Here is a 16,647-nt window from a genome sequence, read left to right as displayed (position 1 = left end):
CTTATCCATTTAGATACATTTATTCCCACTGCTTCCCAAGTGTCATTGCTGTTCCACGTTTTGTTAAATGGACAAGGTCCTCCAGTGAGGTCTGGGGAATTAAGTGGGAATAAATGTATCTAAATGGATAAGTGTGGTGGAGGGAAAAGGACAGGAACACCAGCTTGAGAGTGCGCTGGGATGTGGCTGCAGACCCAGCATTTAGAAATATTAAGGGTCTGAGCTATCCACACTTGCTGCTGGATAAAAGAATTGTCATTGTGGTCTCCCCAGACCTTAAGACACCAGCAGCCGAGGAACAGGTGCCACCAGAGGCGCATGTTGGAGGCAAGGCCCTTCTGATTCTGACAACCTCAACTGAGGGAACCGCATTGACGGTTTTATGTCCACCAGGCAGCAGGCACTAGGCTCACTATTGCTTCTTTTGGTGGGCCTTGCTTTAAGTTGTCGTCTGCTTTTGGTAACCCTTACGAAAGTGTAGATTGTAAGGTATTGCAGGCTGTTCCTCTATGTCGTCTTCTGGAGTCAAAACTGACTCTGTGCAGTTCTGAGGTGTTGATTGGTTCGCCGGGGAGGGTGTCTTCTTACACTATGAAGCATGTATCCACACTGTGATGCCAGATAGTTTAACAGCTGTCTGGGTAGTAAGCAGTACCTGATGAGGACCCTTCCACCGAGGTTCCAAGGCGTGTTTTCGATGGTGGTGCCGTACGTAGACCCGGTCACCTGGCTCAAGGTTATGGCAGGCGTCAGAGGTGGGTTCTGTCAGCCAGACAGCTCGAACCTGTGAATGGAAGTGACTTACAGCTTGCATTAATCCCTTGCAATAATGGAGTGTACTATGAGTCAAGTTCAAGTCTGGGACTGGAGTAATGGTAGCCCAGCTCGCAAAGGGCGTCCCATAACAATTTCAAAAGGACTCAGTTTATGCCTTTGGGATGGAGTGGATCGCATTTCCATAAGGGCTAGTGGTAAAGCTGCTGGCCAGCTTAACGCTGTGGAGTCACAAAACTTAGCAGGCTTATTCTTAAGTACACCATTTCGCCTTTCCACAGCACCTGCACTTTGTGGGTGGTAGGGACAGTGGAGCAGGTGTGTGACATGTAATATACGATACAGGTGTTGGACAATTTGTCCGGTAAAATATGTACCCCGGTCACTGGACAGAGTGGCAGGAATGCCATTGGCAGGCATAATATGATTTAACAAACATTTAGCAATGGACAGTGAGTCTGCCTTGTGACAAGGAAAGGCTTCAATCCAACCAGAAAATAAACATACCATAACCAAAATAAATTCATATCGTTGACACTTAGGCATTTGTACAAAATCAAGTTGCCGATGCAAGAAGGGTGCTTGGGGCAAGCCCCAGAATCCCTGAGCCACTTTTACAGGTTTACCAATATTGTGGCTTTGGCAAGTGGTACAGGCGGCATAGTGGTGGGCTGCAAAAGAGCTGAAATGGGGGGCCCACCATCCCGCCTTAGTTACAGCAGAGACCATGCCCTCCTTTCCGACATGCGAAACACCGTGTAGCAGGGCGGCCAGCGATGGGTAGAATGAAAAGGGGGCCACAAAGGCACCAGTGGGCGAACGCCAAAGGGAATCAGGATGTAGAGAGCAACCCTGGGCAACCCAGGAGTCTTTTTCAGTTTCTGGGGCAGAGCCCTGGAGCAGGGTGAGGTCAGTGAGGGACGACGGTGGTATAGAAACAGAGGGGGAACCTAGAAATGCATCTGGGGAAGGTTCTATGGCAGCAGCATGTTTAGCAGAGGTATCAGCAAATGCGTTACCCTTAGCAACATCAGTATCCGCGGTCGAGTGGCCAGGGCCCTTAACAATAGCTAGGGCAGAGGGAAGTAAAACTGCATACAGGAGAGCAGCAATATAGGGGCCGTTTTTAATAGGGGTACCGGCAGAGGTAGGGAAACCCCGAGCTTGCCAGAGGGTGCCAAAGTCATGTACAACCCCAAAAGCATAGCGGGAGTCAGTGTAAATGGTGGTGGAGCGTCCCTCCGCCAAAAAGCAGGCACGGGTGAGGGCAACTAATTCAGCAACTTGCGCTGAGGTTACAGAAGGTAAAGGCGCAGCTTCTAGGGTTTCAGAAAGTGACACTACAGCATATCCTGCAAAGAGACAACCTTGGTTGTCTCGAAAACAGGACCCATCAGTAAACAAAACAAGGTCAGAGTTAGGGAGAGGGACATCAGAAAGGTCAGAGCGCGGGACGGTGACAGCAGGGACAGTTGCAAGGCAGTTGTGAGGATCACCATCATTAGACAAGGGAAGGAGAGTGGCAGGAGTTAACTGAGAACAACGCTTTATGGTGATATATGAAGCCAACAGCAATAGAAGTTCATACCTAGTAAGGCGAGCAGAGGAGAGGTGGCTTGTATTGCGTTGTAACAGCAGAGTTTCCACAGAGTGAGGGACCATAAGAGTAAGGGAGCGGTGAAGGACAAGGGATTCAGACATTTCGACTAGGCGTGCTGCGGCAGCCACAGCACGCAGGCAGGGGGTAGACCTTGGGCGACAGGGTCCAAAGTGGCAGAGAAATAAGCCACTGGGCGGTTCTTGCCTCCGTGCACCTGAGTGAGAACTCTAAGTGCACATCTAGATTGTTCATGGCAGAAAAGGGTAAAAGGCTTAGAATAGTCTGGCAGCCCTAAAGCAGGAGCAGAACCCAAACCTTGTTTGAGGGAAACAAAGGCAGAGTCTGCTTCAGGTGGCCATGGCATGGGATTAGGCACAGAGAGTCGAGTGACTTCCTGTAGAGGTTTTGCAAGGGAGGCATATTGGGGAATCCATTGCCTGCAAAATCCAGCCATGCCCAAAAATTTTCAGACCTGGCTTGGGGAGCAGGCTTGGGGAAAGCTAAGGATAGCCTGGACGCGGGTGGGAGAAAGCATACGGGAACCGTGGGAGAGGAGAAAACCAAGGTATGTGACAGAGGCTTGACAGAGATGTAGTTTAGAGCGAGAAGCCTTGTGACCTTTGTTTGCTAGGGCAGTAAGGAGCACTAAAGAATCAGTTTTTGAGGCAGATAATGAGGGGGAACAGAGGAGAAGATCATCTACATATCGGACTAGAGTGGACCCGGATGGGAAAACAAGGTCAGCTAGGTCTCGGGCTATTGCCTGGGAAAAGTAAGATGGACTTTCCATATACCCCTGAGGGGGCGTGGTCCATGTATATTGCTGTCCCTTGCAGGAAAAGGCAAAGAGGTCCTGGGAGTCAGGGTGAACCGGAACAGAAAAGAAAGCAGAACACAAATCAACAACAGTAAAAAGAGTTGCAGCTGGTGGGATAGAAGCCAGGATCGTTGCTGGGTTTGGGACAACAGGAAAAGCGGGTATGACAATACGATTAATGTCTCGAAGGTCCTGAACAAATCGCCATGATTTGCCTTCAGCTTTTCGAACGGGGAGGATAGGGGTGTTACAGGGACTGGAACAGGGAACAATAATGCCTTGCTCCCGCAGGGCAGTTATGACCAGAGCAATGCCAGCCTCTGCCTCAGGGTTTAAAGGGTACTGAGATAGGCGAGGCAGGGGTTTGGAAGAGTGAACAGTAATGCAGACGGGGTCAGTATTTAAGCGGCCCACCTCAAAGGGATGGGCTGGCCACAGAGAGGATGGGACCTGCGAAATTAGGTGTTCAAGGGACGGGACCAGTGGGCAACAAGGGACCAGAGTGGAAAGGGGCGTTTCAGACAGCAGGGAGGCTACAGAATCACTCAGGGAGGACTGGGGAATTTGTAAATAGACTCCATCCGGGGAACAGTATATGGTGCAGCCAAGCTTACATAACAGATCCCGACCCAAAAGGTTTACCGGAGTGGAATCAGAGAGAAGGAAGGCATGATCCGCAGAAAGGGGACCAACCTGGACCGGTAGAGGCTTTGAAAGGGGATAAAGGGTTGGGACTCCCGTAATGCCCACAGCAGACACGGTTTTTCTGGAGTGGGGAACCGCAGGTAGGTCGTAGTATGAACTGCAGAGAGCGAAGCTCCCGTATCAACAAGGAACGGGAGAGACAGATCATTGATAGTTAACACACACTCATCCGTGGGAGTGAGAGGTAGTAAAAGAGCTAAAATTTCCTGCGGTTCCCCGGTGTCCCATCATTGCTGTGGGGCAGAGTATGGCTGGGGACTGGCTGGCTGTGCTGGCAGGGGGTCTAACTGATTATTCACAGAGTTACCAGGCCGGCTGGGACATTCGTTCTTCCAATGTCCCTGCTGTTTACAGTAATTACAAACATCCCCATAACCCGAAAATCCAGTTCCCTGGCTTCTCCCACAACCACGCCCCGTCCCTGGTATTTTCCCCATCCCGGATACTGTTTGCCCTGCCCTGAATAATGCTGTATTTGCAAGGCCATTAACTGTTGAGCTGATTGTTCTTCCTTTCCTTTTAAAGTACGTTGGCAGTGCTCTGCCACTGTTCGCAATTTGTCCATGGTTTCAGTCTCCCACCCAACACTTATTCATTTTAGCATATTGCCAGTAGCAGGCAGGAGGCCATTAACAAACGCACTAGCCAGGGCGTCCTGTCCATTTCTACCTGGTTGCTGTATACTAGAATGTTGCAGAAAAATGTCAGTTAGCCAGGTGCGATAGTCGCCTGGGTTTTCTCTCTGTCATTGCTTACAGCCATTTATGGCCATCCAGTTGGTTTTAGGAGTCCATACCCGAGGAATGGCTTCAAATAGATTTTTAGCCCATTCTTTACACTTTTTTCAGTATTCAGCATTAGGACCAGTGTCTGGTAAAGTAGAGTGGTGATCAGCAGCAAGCCAATCTGCTGCTGCTGTGAGCCATTTTTCATGCTCAGTAGGGGCTGCTGCAAGTAGCTTGCACGGCTGCAGGAGGTCTGCCTCAGAGGGTTCATAGGTATCACATACTAACAAAAATTCCTCTGCAAATTTGGTAGGATTTTCTCGGGGCTTTGGAAAGCCTTTTACAATTGAAAGGAGCTTTGTGCGAGTCCAGAGTTTATAGCTGTGATAAGCGTCTATCTCAAATCTGGACCTTAGCGTCCAAAATCTGGGTGCTTACTATGGACTCCCCCAAGCTTTCTACCAGCTTGGATCTTATCTCGCTGCCACCATCTGAAGTTTTTCCAGGGTTTCGGCCTCCTCTCGGGTTCCCCAAACCTTTCCTTGGAGAACCTCCTCTCTGGTCTCCCCAACTCCCCCTGGAGAGATCCCCAAGACCCAGAAGTCTGAGTCTTACCGGCAAGGTAAATACCTCCCTTCCCCCTTCTTCTCCCCCCTGATGCAAGCCTTCAACACAAGGGAACAGAGATAATCCTACCTCTTTCCCTCCCACCACTCGCTGGTGCTGCCGAGCCCCCCTCCGTAGATCTAACACAACAAGAATCTCCTTCCCTTGTACCTTAATCTACCCAGAGAGAAAACTCAACCCAAGTCTTAAAAAGAAAAACTTTTAATTATAAAAAAAGAAAGAAAATACAGATAAACTAAACACGCATTAAGAGAATCAATCAGGGAATATGGCTTATAAGAAAATAGGAATAAGCATCTGATTTTTAAAAAGATAGCCGAATTATAAACCATCCAGCAAAACAACACACATGTAAAAAACAAAACAAAGCCTATACACAGCTCTATAAGCCTGTGCCTAACATTTGTACCACAAACTTGTAGCGGAAAGTTAGAAAAAAGAATTGGAGTTAGAAGAAAAGCTGTTTCACTCCATAGCTGGGAGAAACAAAAGACTCAGAGTCCCCAATTCCCGCCCCTGACTTTTAAAAAATCCAGTTCTCTGATTGGTCCTCTGGTCAAGTGTTTGGTTCCCCCTTTACAGGTAAAGAAAATTTAACCCTTACCTATCTACTTATGACAATAGCTCCAAGTGGGACCCCCGTCTTGGCCTCCAGTATGCAGGATTCGGAGGGGAGCCTGAATATTTTTAAGGCCCAAGCGCAAGCTTTTACGAGGCAGAGCGAGTCCAGAGGAATGGGCTTCGGCAGTACCGGATGATCCAGACGGGTCTGAACTGGATATCTCTGCGAATTGTTCCTGAGCTGGGGGCGTGGGTGGCCATCTATTGATTCGACACAAGGCTGCCAGGCCAATTAATGTGTCGTCTTCATCCTCGTCCCCGGAATCTAGCAAGGGGTTTTCTTCGTCTTTTACCACCCAGAGACAGGAGTATGAAGGGGGGTCTGCTCTAAGAACCAGCTAAAGGGGAGCACTCGGTCTAGTGGTGGGAGAGGAGGTTTCCAATAAAGCTTTTAACTTATCATTTGAATCTTTGAGAGAGGCAAGTTTCGATTCTGTCTATCTACGATTTGCCTCTTCCCACCATTGCATGAAACAATCGACCTCTCCTTTTGTCAATTTAGTTTTAGATTGGCTGAGTTTGTCTTTTAAGACATCTACTTGGTCCTTGTCCCAAGATCCTAACAGTGGCCACTGAGTTTTTGGATCTCCCTGAGTTAGCCTAGACCATTTTTCCAGAAATTTACAGGAGTCCGGACTCTTCCTAAAATACATAAAATGAGACAGCGTTCCTTTAGGGAACTGCCCTGACTTAGACGTCTGGTTACCCATACAGGAGGACTTTACACACCAATCACACAAGAAGGAAATTCGGGTTCGTTAGAGTGATGCCCGGTGCAACACACAAAAGGAGCCCACAGGCTACTGCGTCAATCGCCCTTGCTTTCACACCAAGGGTTTTACCCAAGGTGCGGTGCGGCTGCGATTTTGCAGATTTCACTCACTCAGACCGCAGGGACGGGAACCCCTTGGTTGGCCGATCCCCAGACAGAGACGGCACCTAGACTCAAACACTCCACAGAGAGGATGGATAGACACAGAGACAGGACAGTCCTCAGTCCGGATAAAACACAGAAATAATTACCTGACCAGATTCCTGATGTCAGATCCCGAGATCCCTACCAGAACAGAGTGGGAACCAACAGGTTCGGTGGCATAGACTTCACTGTGGTTGTGCACCCTTCTGTTCAGGAGGAGGACCGCTCGGGCCAAATGCCCAGATGCCGGCTGCCACTGTTGTCCCACAAACAGTCAGGAATCACACGGCCCCAGTGAAGACGGTTGCCATCTCAGTGGGACCTCCAAATTCTCAAAGTTAGAATCAGGACTCACAATTTGTCAGACCACTCTGTTTTATTAGCACAGCGCTCTGCCAGTAACACCCAGATAATGTGAGTGGCCATGCAAGACCCAAACAGTCATTTATACAGATAAAAGAGCGGGAATTAGACAAAGGGGCAAAGAAAGCAAAACAGTAAAATTCACCTGGGGCACGGCATGCGTATTCTACTTCCTTACTAACTCTTATCGAGCTAAGGCTAATACTTCACCAATTGCCCTTAAACGGTGCAATTGTTCTGTTAATGTCTGTATTCCTGATACCTGGATTGCAGCATTCCAACAATTTTGCTTAAAGGTACAGACAGCATTTCTTTATTCCTTTCTATTTTCACAATATAATTCATTCTACTTTCACACCAGTTACAGGCTTATGCTGCCTAGGATCACACTGATGTTCTTGTATCATCGTATTGTGTTGTAAACTTGTCTCATTTGCGGTTCCCCTCTCCTTAGTCTCCCAATCACTCCTGTTTTGCAAGGTTCCCCTTGCCAGTGAGGAGCTGAGTTTCAGATCCTTTTTCCCCCAGATGGATTAAGTACATTTTTTAAAGATGAAGCTCATTCTCTTCACGGCCTGTGTTTCTAATCATGGTCATCCTCTTCCACCTCCCACTTCACCCATCAATTCTGTAATGATTTCAAAAGAAAGTAAGAAATATGTAGTCCTTATAATACGCCCCCTCATCACCACGGCTTTTTCCCGTAGCACCATTAGATTCTTGTTCTTTATAGATATTTTTCTTAACGTGCCATTTTTAATCACAAGGGAATTGGGGTTGATTTGACAGGTGCTAATTACCAGGATCATGCCTCTTTCCTTTTCTGCTCAGTGTCACTTTTTTTTTTTTCCAGAAGTAATTGCAAGTTAATTAGCCATGTGCTACATATCACCCAAATCCCCAGTTTCTTTCCAGCTTTCTTAAGCTCTTGACATTTTCCTCTTGCGAACTGGGCCTAAGAATTCCAGTGTTTGGGGTTGCAGAGAGACAAAAATGAGGCCTCTATCTCAGGGAGAGTGCCCACCCCCATCCAGGCACGTTTAGGGGAGTCCTTAGGTATGTACAGTTGAGTTTCATGCCTCCTTCCAGACCCATGGATTTAACCAACATAAAGAGGCGCCTCTCCAAGGGCCAGATCTGGACCACAGCCCAATTCCAGCGCGACCTCATGCTGATGTTCCAGAATGCAGTGATGTATAACAGCTCTGACCATCACGTGCACCGCATGGCTGTGGAGATGCAGCAAGACGTCCTGGAGCAGCTTCAGCTTCTGGGTGAGACCCTCCTGTGCTCAGAGGAAAGGCTGAGCTGTAGGAGACAGTAGGGAGATGGTCAGATGAGGGGCCTGTTTTGGGGGGTAATACCCTCCCCCAGCTGTTCCAGACCCTGTTCCGCTGCCCTGTACTAGCAGTGATTTCTCACAGTCCATGGGAATGGCAGCTATTGCGCCTTGATGCCAGGAAGCTGGATTAAAAAAACTAAATGCAATTTCTAGATTCCTGGGGCCTCCTCTGCCCTGGAAAGGACATCCCCTTCCTTGGCTTGGGGTGGGGCTGGGCACACACTCCCTGAGCTGGATGCCCCCTTTCTTGGCTGGGGTGGTGGTGATGTTCCCAAGGTTTGGGGACCTTTCCCAGGCCACTAAAGTAAGATGCCATCCCCAAAGAAAGGAGGTGTATAGCCCTTGGTCACTTTTAAGAGTTCCTGTGATGGAGTCTGTACCTCGGTCCCTAATTCATTGTTTAGCACAGTGGAGAATGGGAGGGTGTATTGAAGATGATGTCAATCTGCATAGGTGAAAGGACAATACTGAAATTGACTGAGGCAGAGCTGTGCATACTGTTTGTGAAATGCAGGCTCTGCATAAGGTCATTTAAGCCTTTGAAAGGTGGCTGTTATGGCTTTTTGTTTCTGCAATGTAATCCCTGTAATGAGGACATCAGGGGAAACAGCTACAAGGCCTTTCAAAATCTGTTTAATCTCAGGTCACACACACTAACGTGCCTTAATCATAATCATATGGCTATTGCATGATGTCACCACAGGTCAGAGTTAAGGTTGCTAATGGTGCATTTCCAACCCTTAACACAGTGTAATCTAAACTTGAATTTCCTGGGTTTGTAATGTTTGGTTTGGGGATTGTTACAACACTTCTGTAAATGTTTTTACCCTTCCATCACTGATATGTATGCTTGTTTTTAACTGCATTTTTGGCTTGGAATCTAGGTCATTTTGTAAACACAGAGCAAAGCCACCCTTTTCTCTACTTTTAATAAATCTTGCGTGTGAAGTTGTGGTAATCTCACACAGTCGTCCCCAGAAAGAACTCCTTAACTACTACAGGGGAAAGTTTCTGGAACCCACATGCCCCTCAGTCTCAGCCTGGAGGTCCTATCCCAGGCAGCTACTGCCATAGACTCTCAGGGTTGGAAGGGACCTCAGGAGGTCATTTAATCCAATCCCCAGACAGATTTTTGCCCTGATCCCTGAGTGGCCCCCTCAAGGATTGAGCTCACAACTCCAGGTTTAACAGGCCCATGCTCAAACTCCTGAACTAGCCCTCCCCTGCCTTAAAATAAAGTAGAATAGTTTCAACAGGCAAACTCGAGAGAGCTCCCTCTTCAAAGAGTAACTCAGCACTCATAGGACAGCCACGCTACTAGGAACACAGTGAGATTTGACCCTGCTTCGCAAACGCCCCAGGCCAACACTCCGGCTGGAAAGGCACTCTTGAAATGCCGAAGGGAGAGGGGCTTTGCAGTGCCTCGGGGCTCGTTCCCTGCCTTGTTCTGTCCTCCCTGCAGGTGCTGAGGAGCCAGAGAGGTTGGGCTGGGGTGACAAGCTGGAGTCCAAACTTGATGCCTGAATTCTGGTGAAAAGCCTGGTCGGTGCCCAGAAGTTAGGGACTCTGCTCCTGTGCTAGATTCCCTCTTGGGCTGGGGCTGCTCCCTGCCCCCCACCGGGCCTAGGACCCCGTCTCTTTGCTGCCTGGGGCCGCCCCCGGCGGGGCGCCGGTGCCCCGGGCTGGGGCGGGGCCGAAGAGGCCCGAGACGCGCGCACACGCGGCTCCCGCAGGCGCGCGTCTCTGACGATAGCAGGACGGTCACGTGCCTCCTTCCCTTCCTGCAGGCTGGGCGCGTGGGGCCCGCGCGGCCAGGCCGCCTCCGCGGGGGGCAAACCAGGGGAGGGTTATTGGCTGGGATGGAGTCGGGCGGAGTCTGTAGCCAGGTCCTTCTCAGTGCGCACGCGCGGAAGTGGGGCCGGGGTGCGGGGCACGTGTCTGTCGATCATGGCTCGGGAGAAGCAGCTGGAGCCGGAGCCCGAAGTGGCGCCGGAGCGATCGTACCAGGGGCTGCTGGGGAACCTGAACCCGATCGCGCGGCCGCTGGCCTCCCGCAAGCTCACCCGCAAGCTCTACAAGTGCATCAAGAAAGGTGGGGCCGGGCAGCCGGGAGTCCACCCCGGAACGAGACACGGGCCAGGGGACCGGGTAGTCCTTGGGGGGCAGCCGGGAGCCCACCCCGGAACGAGACACGGGCCAGGGGACCGGGTAGTCCTTGGGGGGAGCCGGGAGCCCACCCCGGAACGAGACACGGGCCAGGGGACCGGGTAGTCCTTGGGGGGAGCCGGGAGCCCACCCCGGAACGAGACACGGGCCAGGGGACCGGGTAGTCCTTGGGGGGCAGCCGGGAGCCCACCCCGGAACGAGACACGGGCCAGGGGACGGGCAGCCCTTGGGGGGCACCGGGAGCCCACCCTGGGAACAAGACGGGCCAGGGGACAGGCCTGGGGCCCGACAGACCTTGGGGGGAGCCGGGAGGCCACCCTGGGAATGAGACACGGGCCAGGGGACAGGCCTGGGGCCCGACAGACCTTGGGGGGAGCCAAGAGCCCACTGTGGGAACGAGACACAGGCCAGGGGACGGGCAGCCCTTGGGGGCAGCCGGGAGCCCACCCGGGAACCAGACATGGGCCAGGAAACAGGCAGCCCTTGGGGGAGCTGGGAGCCCACCCCGGGAACAAGACACAGGCCTGGGGAGCGGGTTCAGAGGGGGAAAGGGGCCAGGAGCCCCGCTGAGCCCGAGCTGAATTCTGATGGCCTATTTCTCTTCCAGCGGCGAAACAAAAGCAGATCCGGCGGGGAGTGAAGGAAGTTCAGAAATTCATCAACAAGGGTGAGAAAGGGTAAGAACCCACTAGCCCAGCTAGAGCTACCCCCTGCGCTCCCCAGGAGCTGGGCGCTGAGCGGCCGCAGTATCTGACAAGGCAGGCGCTGTCAGGGTACTCAGCTCTGACAGCACCGGCCTTTAGCATTTCACCGTGTCCCATGGCCAGATATGCTTTGCTGAGACAGCAACAGCGCTGACCCTGGCCCCTTTTGTGACCAATCACCACCTCCTCAGCGCTTCTTGGCTTTCAGGTGCTGGTTCCCGTCTCCCGCTACAGCTGCTGATAGGTCTCCTCTCTCTGCTGTTTCAGGATCATTGTCCTTGCTGGAGACACGCTGCCTATTGAAGTTTATTGCCACATCCCCATCATGTGTGAAGACAGGTCCCTCCCCTATGCTTACATCCCCTCCAAGTCGGTAAGGGGGGAGGGGGGGCTCTCTGGGGTTGGGGGAATTACCCCTTCTTGGGCACCAAGAGGGCATGAAACAGTCTAGCAGGATAACAAGTTATGGCTTAGGTGGTGCCTCCTTCACCCCCTCCCCTCCACCCTCCTTTCTCTTTCTGGTGCTAAGAAACTTTTGCCCAGGGCATAAAACCCAGGTCTTTGCTGCTGTTCCCCTACAGCTCCCTAAAATCACCCATTTGAGCTAAGGGATCCCTAGCAGTGACACTTTGCAGCAGAGCTGGGCAAACACTTTGGCCTGAGGGCCACATTGGGGTTGCAAAACTGTATGGTGGGCTGGGTAGGTGAGGCTGTGGCTCCCCAAACAGCCTGGCCTCTGCCCCCATCCACCACTTCCCCCCACTCCTTATCCCCTGCCTGACCCCACCCCCCGTTCCCATTCCCCTGACTTCCCCAACCCCTATCTACATCCACCCCCTGACAGGCCCCCTGAGACTCCCAGGCCTATCCAATGGCCTCTTCTTCCCTGTCCTCGGACCCTCCGCCCCCATCCAACTGCTCCCTGTCCCCTGACTGCGCCCCAGGACTCAGAGCAGCAGAAGCTGGCAGCCCAGCCAGAGCCAGTCGTGTTGCCCACACAGACAGCAGGGGAGTGGCCGGGGGCTACCCTCCCCGGACGGGAGTTCAGGGGCTGTAGTTTGCCCACCTCTGCTCTACGGGCTGTTTGTCATCCTGCTTCAAGGGTGAGGTTGAACGGGGGACACTGCCTACCACTGAAGCCATTATTTTGCCAGAGCTAATGCAGCCAGGCAAGTGATTTAAGCTGTTGGGTAATACTGTGAAGTGTGCTCTAGTCTATGGGCCAAAGAAGGCTTTCACCTTTGGTCCTAAAGCATTATTTGCCCAGCTGCAGCCAGGAGATAGCGATGTTCTGTTCTTATCTGGCAGCTCCTTTAAACTGTCCAAATAACACAATAAAAAAAACCCAAGGGGAACCCTACACAATCGTTTCTGAGGGGGTGTCTCCAGCTGACATCCTTAGGGCTTTAACCTGCCTTCAACCTGGCAAGACATTGGCCCTGCTGACTTCGTGCCATCCTTGCAGCGTACAGCTGGACGTTCCTGGAGCAGCAAGGAGAGGCTCGGGGAGGAGTTGGGAAGATAAGAAGTCCCTCTAACACAGCGGACCCCCAAATGGGGTCATGCCCTGGCAATCCCTACTGTGCAATGAGTGCTGTCTTGCTCTGCACAGCGTGGCCTCACCTCTGTGGTGTGTGCAAGGTCACGGTGCATGGATGCCATTTTGTTCTATGAAATAGCATCCTCAACACAGCATGACCTCACACGCCGCACAGCTACAAGGTCACGCTGTGTGGAGGATGCCATTTTGCGCCTCAGAATGATGTACTCGATACCCTCAGGGGTCCCAGGAGAAAATAATTCAAATGGGGTTGTCCCACAAAAAGTTTGGGAACTCTTGCTCTAACTTGCAGGGTGGGACACGGGGAGACTGCTCCGCTGTGGGAAGGTTGCTTTACAATCTGGTTCAATCACTTTAGGGCGGGGGTGAGTGTAGGGTCAGGGGAGCCATGTTCTCCCCTGTGGGGTGGAGTGCAGGGGTTTGCTCTCCCCCACAGAGGAGTGGTCGGGTTCCCACTCCTCCCCCTGGGTGGGGCTATCTGCTGATGGAGGTCACCAGCAGCTTTCCTGGGCATGCCTGATATCCTCTTCCTCTTCTTCAGGATCTGGGAGCAGCTGGAGGCTCAAAGCGCCCAACCTGTGTGATAATGATCAAGCCACATGAGGAGTACCAGGAGGCATATGAGGAGTGTTTGGAGGAGGTTGGGTCCCTTCCTGTCCCCCTGTGAAGGACCTGGGGAATACCTGTGCTGGAGCTTCTGGCTGGCTGGGCCTGCGCTGCCCCAGCAACATTCGCTGGCCTCCGAAGACTTTACAAAATGAAACATGAGCAACTTGCTGGGTGCTCAGTGTGGCGGGGAGGGGGCTGCATGGACCCTGGGTTTAACTAAAAAAAATTGTTCTGAAATAATTGAGTAGCAGCTGCTGAGGATGGGGGCAGTTGGTGACTAACCTCCCCCTTGAAGGGGGGGGGAGAGCAGGCTTCCTGGACAGGCTAGCATTCCTATGGGGGATGAGCCCAAGCCATGAGCAGCAAGTCAGCCCTGTTCTGTTGTGGATGAAATAAATGTATTTGTACAGCTGTTTGCTGGGGTTGTTAGTAAAGTTGCTGTTGGAGGCACCCTGGCTTTAAGGCTACATTCAGAGCATGAGGCTGATGTACCATCACCAGCAGGGCTGGGCCTGAAGGCTGGATAATGGAAAGGGGGGGAGGAACAGGGATGACTGTGTAGAAACTGCCTTCTTTCTGGCCCATCAGCATTTGCTCTGGAATAAATACAGTCCCTTCCACTGGGTGCAGAAGGGGCTGGTGTCCCTTTCAGTCAAGCCCAGACACAGCTAGGTGGGAACCATTGTGTTTGGGCCTTGGACCGGTGGTAGGAGCCTGGGCTAAATGAACAAGAGACTACAGTGAATTTGGCTAAATGAACGTAGGCAGGACCCATGCCTACCTATTGTAACATGCACTCCCCAACCATGGCACATGGCTGACTGATGGCCTCTCTCTGCATCAAAAATATGAGCCTCCTGTGTGCGTCCTTGCGGGAGCACGGGGGGAGAGGAATTCGGACTCATCTCTCCAGCCCTTGGACCAGTCCCCACAGCCCTTGGTTATGCCCAGGCTGCTGACGGGGGTGGGGAGGTATTGAGGACTCATACACATTTCTTCTCCCCCTGGTGGGGAGATGGCTCCAGCATGTGGGATGTCTGCAGCTCTGAGGCCATGTCTAGACTACGCGCCGTATCGGCGCGTTAAAATCGATTGCTCGGGGATCAATATACCGCGTCTAATCTAGACGGGATATATCGATCCCTGAGCGCGCTTATATCGATTCCGGAACTCCACCAATCCCAGCGGAGTTCGATCCCGCACGGTGAGGATGGGTGAGTAAATCGATTTTAGATATTCGACTTCAGCTACGTTATTCACGTAGCTGAAATTGCGTATCTAAAATCAATTTTACCCTATAGTGTAGACCAGCCCTGAGACTCCAGCCTCACTGCCTGTCAGTCAGCCACACATGAGGTGATTGTGCAGCATTGTCACATGCGTTGATTCTATCCTAGTTGGTGCAAAAAAACCCTCCACTCTTCCCTGCTACCACCCCGATGTGCCCCACTGCTGTGCTGGCCGGGGCTGTGGGCAGCCTGGAATGACAATGAGTTATGACCTACCCCAGCCTCTCATTCAGCTGGCCCAAAGGGCAGCAGATTTCCTCACTGAGGGCTGCTGAGCCCAGGGGTCAGGTACTGACCAGCTACCAGGCACCTTGTACCCTGGAGCACCAGGGAGCTGCTCCGTGTGCCTGGAAGCGCTTCAGACACCATCCGAGCCAGATCTGAAAGCCATTGGGGCAAATAAACAAGGATGAGCAACCAACTGCTCTGCTCTTAGCAGCAGGTACTGGCACGTATCCTGGCTGTACAGGCTGGGCCCCCACCACTACTGGACTCCAGCCATCACTGCCAGATATGGGTGAGGGGAGACAGGGCTGCAGAGCTACTGCTGCATCCACACCAGGCTCACGGCCCAGTCTCTGTGGCCAGGCCAGCCTTGCCCCCAGAACAGCCCCAGCACCCTGAGCTCTAGCCTAAATCCACCAGGTGTAGCCATCATGCCACACTTCTGTACCCTCTACAGGCTTGGAGCCTGCTTCTGGAGCCCAAGCCAGGGCACAGGCAGGCTGCCGCTACCCAGGGCTGTAGAATGTTTCTGTACAGAGCTCAGTGCAGCTGCAGTGCGCAGGCGAACTTAACCCTTGGGCTAGATGCAGATAGGTCACCAGAAGAATTGTTCCATTAACCTAATTCCTGCTGCTCAGGGAGGTAAATTAGGCAACAGAAAAACTCTGCCCTTGCTGTAGGACGTGCCTCCGTTATAGCACCACCGCGGCACAGCCCTTTACCTTGATACCATCTGCTCATCAGCAGGGCAGCCCCTGTGAGCTGGGAGAGGTAGTGGCAGCTGCAGTGCTAAACATCCATGGAAATGTTGTGCCTGGAGGCAAAGCAAACGATTGCTCTGCGCTCAGCAGTGGCAGGCCCAGAAGCCCCGGCTGTACACACTGCATCCCATGCAGATGGTGGGGCAGGCAGGAAGGGGTGCATAAATAATGAAAATGTTTGAGGCTCAGTGTATCCCTAGGAAACGTGGTACTTGGGAACGAGCTGTTCAGGCTGAGAACACAGCGACGGGAAAACAGGAATTTGTCACAGGACTGTAATTTTAAGTTAGTCTTGTGAATAAACGCTCAAAGACTAGAGTGTCCCACTTGTAACAAAAAGCAAATCTGTGAATGATCACTAAGCATGATGGCACTGACATCCCAAGCAGCAGAATGTACACAAAAGAAGCCTAAAGAAAGAGCATGTGACTGAATACCACAGTGAAAATGATGTCAGTGATTTGGAAACCAGCATGAGTATAAGAAATGGCCAGGATTCAGGCACTTGGTCAATGATTTAAAGCCCATTCAAACTTCAGCTTCAGTGCTGCGATATTTTGCCCCATCTGCAGAGATGCTTCTAAAGGAGGGCTGGGTGTGGCAGGGGCCTGACTGAATGCCAGTCTTTATGCATCCAGGGCTGTGACAGCCGCAGAGAGGCTGGGTACACACAGAGAGCCACTCATATGTATGCACATGATTTCACTACTTCCTCTAGTGTTGTAGCTTCAAAGTAGAAACTGACCCTGATTGCAATACACATAAAGAGGCTTGAAAAGCATCACCAGGGACACAGAAGCCTGAGGGGGACCCAATTACACTCTTCAAAGCTGTGAAGGGCT

General features: G+C 51.9%; 2 protein-coding genes across 2 annotated transcripts in view; both read left to right on the top strand.

Annotated features, from left to right (window-relative positions):
* Positions 1-10,014, top strand: part of LOC116833296 (bromodomain-containing protein 8-like) — a 27,031-nt gene extending 17,017 nt beyond the window's left edge. Inside the window, exons 7-8 of the mRNA XM_032794739.2 lie at positions 8,238-8,422; positions 9,953-10,014. Coding sequence (XP_032650630.2) covers positions 8,238-8,422; positions 9,953-10,014 — 247 coding nt within the window. The remainder of the gene's footprint in view (positions 1-8,237; positions 8,423-9,952) is intronic.
* A 372-nt stretch (positions 10,015-10,386) lies between these two features.
* NHP2 (NHP2 ribonucleoprotein) lies at positions 10,387-13,945 on the top strand. Its single transcript, XM_032794742.2, has 4 exons — positions 10,387-10,582; positions 11,264-11,333; positions 11,628-11,733; positions 13,463-13,945. Exons 1-4 carry the CDS (start codon positions 10,438-10,440, stop codon positions 13,586-13,588), a joined length of 447 nt encoding a protein of 148 aa, XP_032650633.1. The 5' UTR covers positions 10,387-10,437; the 3' UTR covers positions 13,589-13,945.
* Positions 13,946-16,647: the final 2,702 nt, after the last annotated feature.

The sequence above is a fragment of the Chelonoidis abingdonii genome, chromosome 7, assembly GCF_003597395.2.
Source record: "Chelonoidis abingdonii isolate Lonesome George chromosome 7, CheloAbing_2.0, whole genome shotgun sequence".
Lineage (NCBI taxonomy): Eukaryota > Metazoa > Chordata > Testudines > Testudinidae > Chelonoidis > Chelonoidis abingdonii.
This window is presented reverse-complemented; position numbering and strand designations above follow the sequence as displayed.

Excerpts from the sequence above, each read along its gene's own strand:
- NHP2 (XM_032794742.2), top strand. The coding sequence starts at position 10,438 with ATGGCTCGGGAGAAGCAGCTGGAGCCGGAGCCCGAAGTGGCGCCGGAG. Across the intron at positions 10,583-11,263 it reads CTACAAGTGCATCAAGAAAG|CGGCGAAACAAAAGCAGATC; the intron begins GTGGGGCCGGGC and ends TTTCTCTTCCAG. Across the intron at positions 11,734-13,462 it reads CTTACATCCCCTCCAAGTCG|GATCTGGGAGCAGCTGGAGG; the intron begins GTAAGGGGGGAG and ends CCTCTTCTTCAG.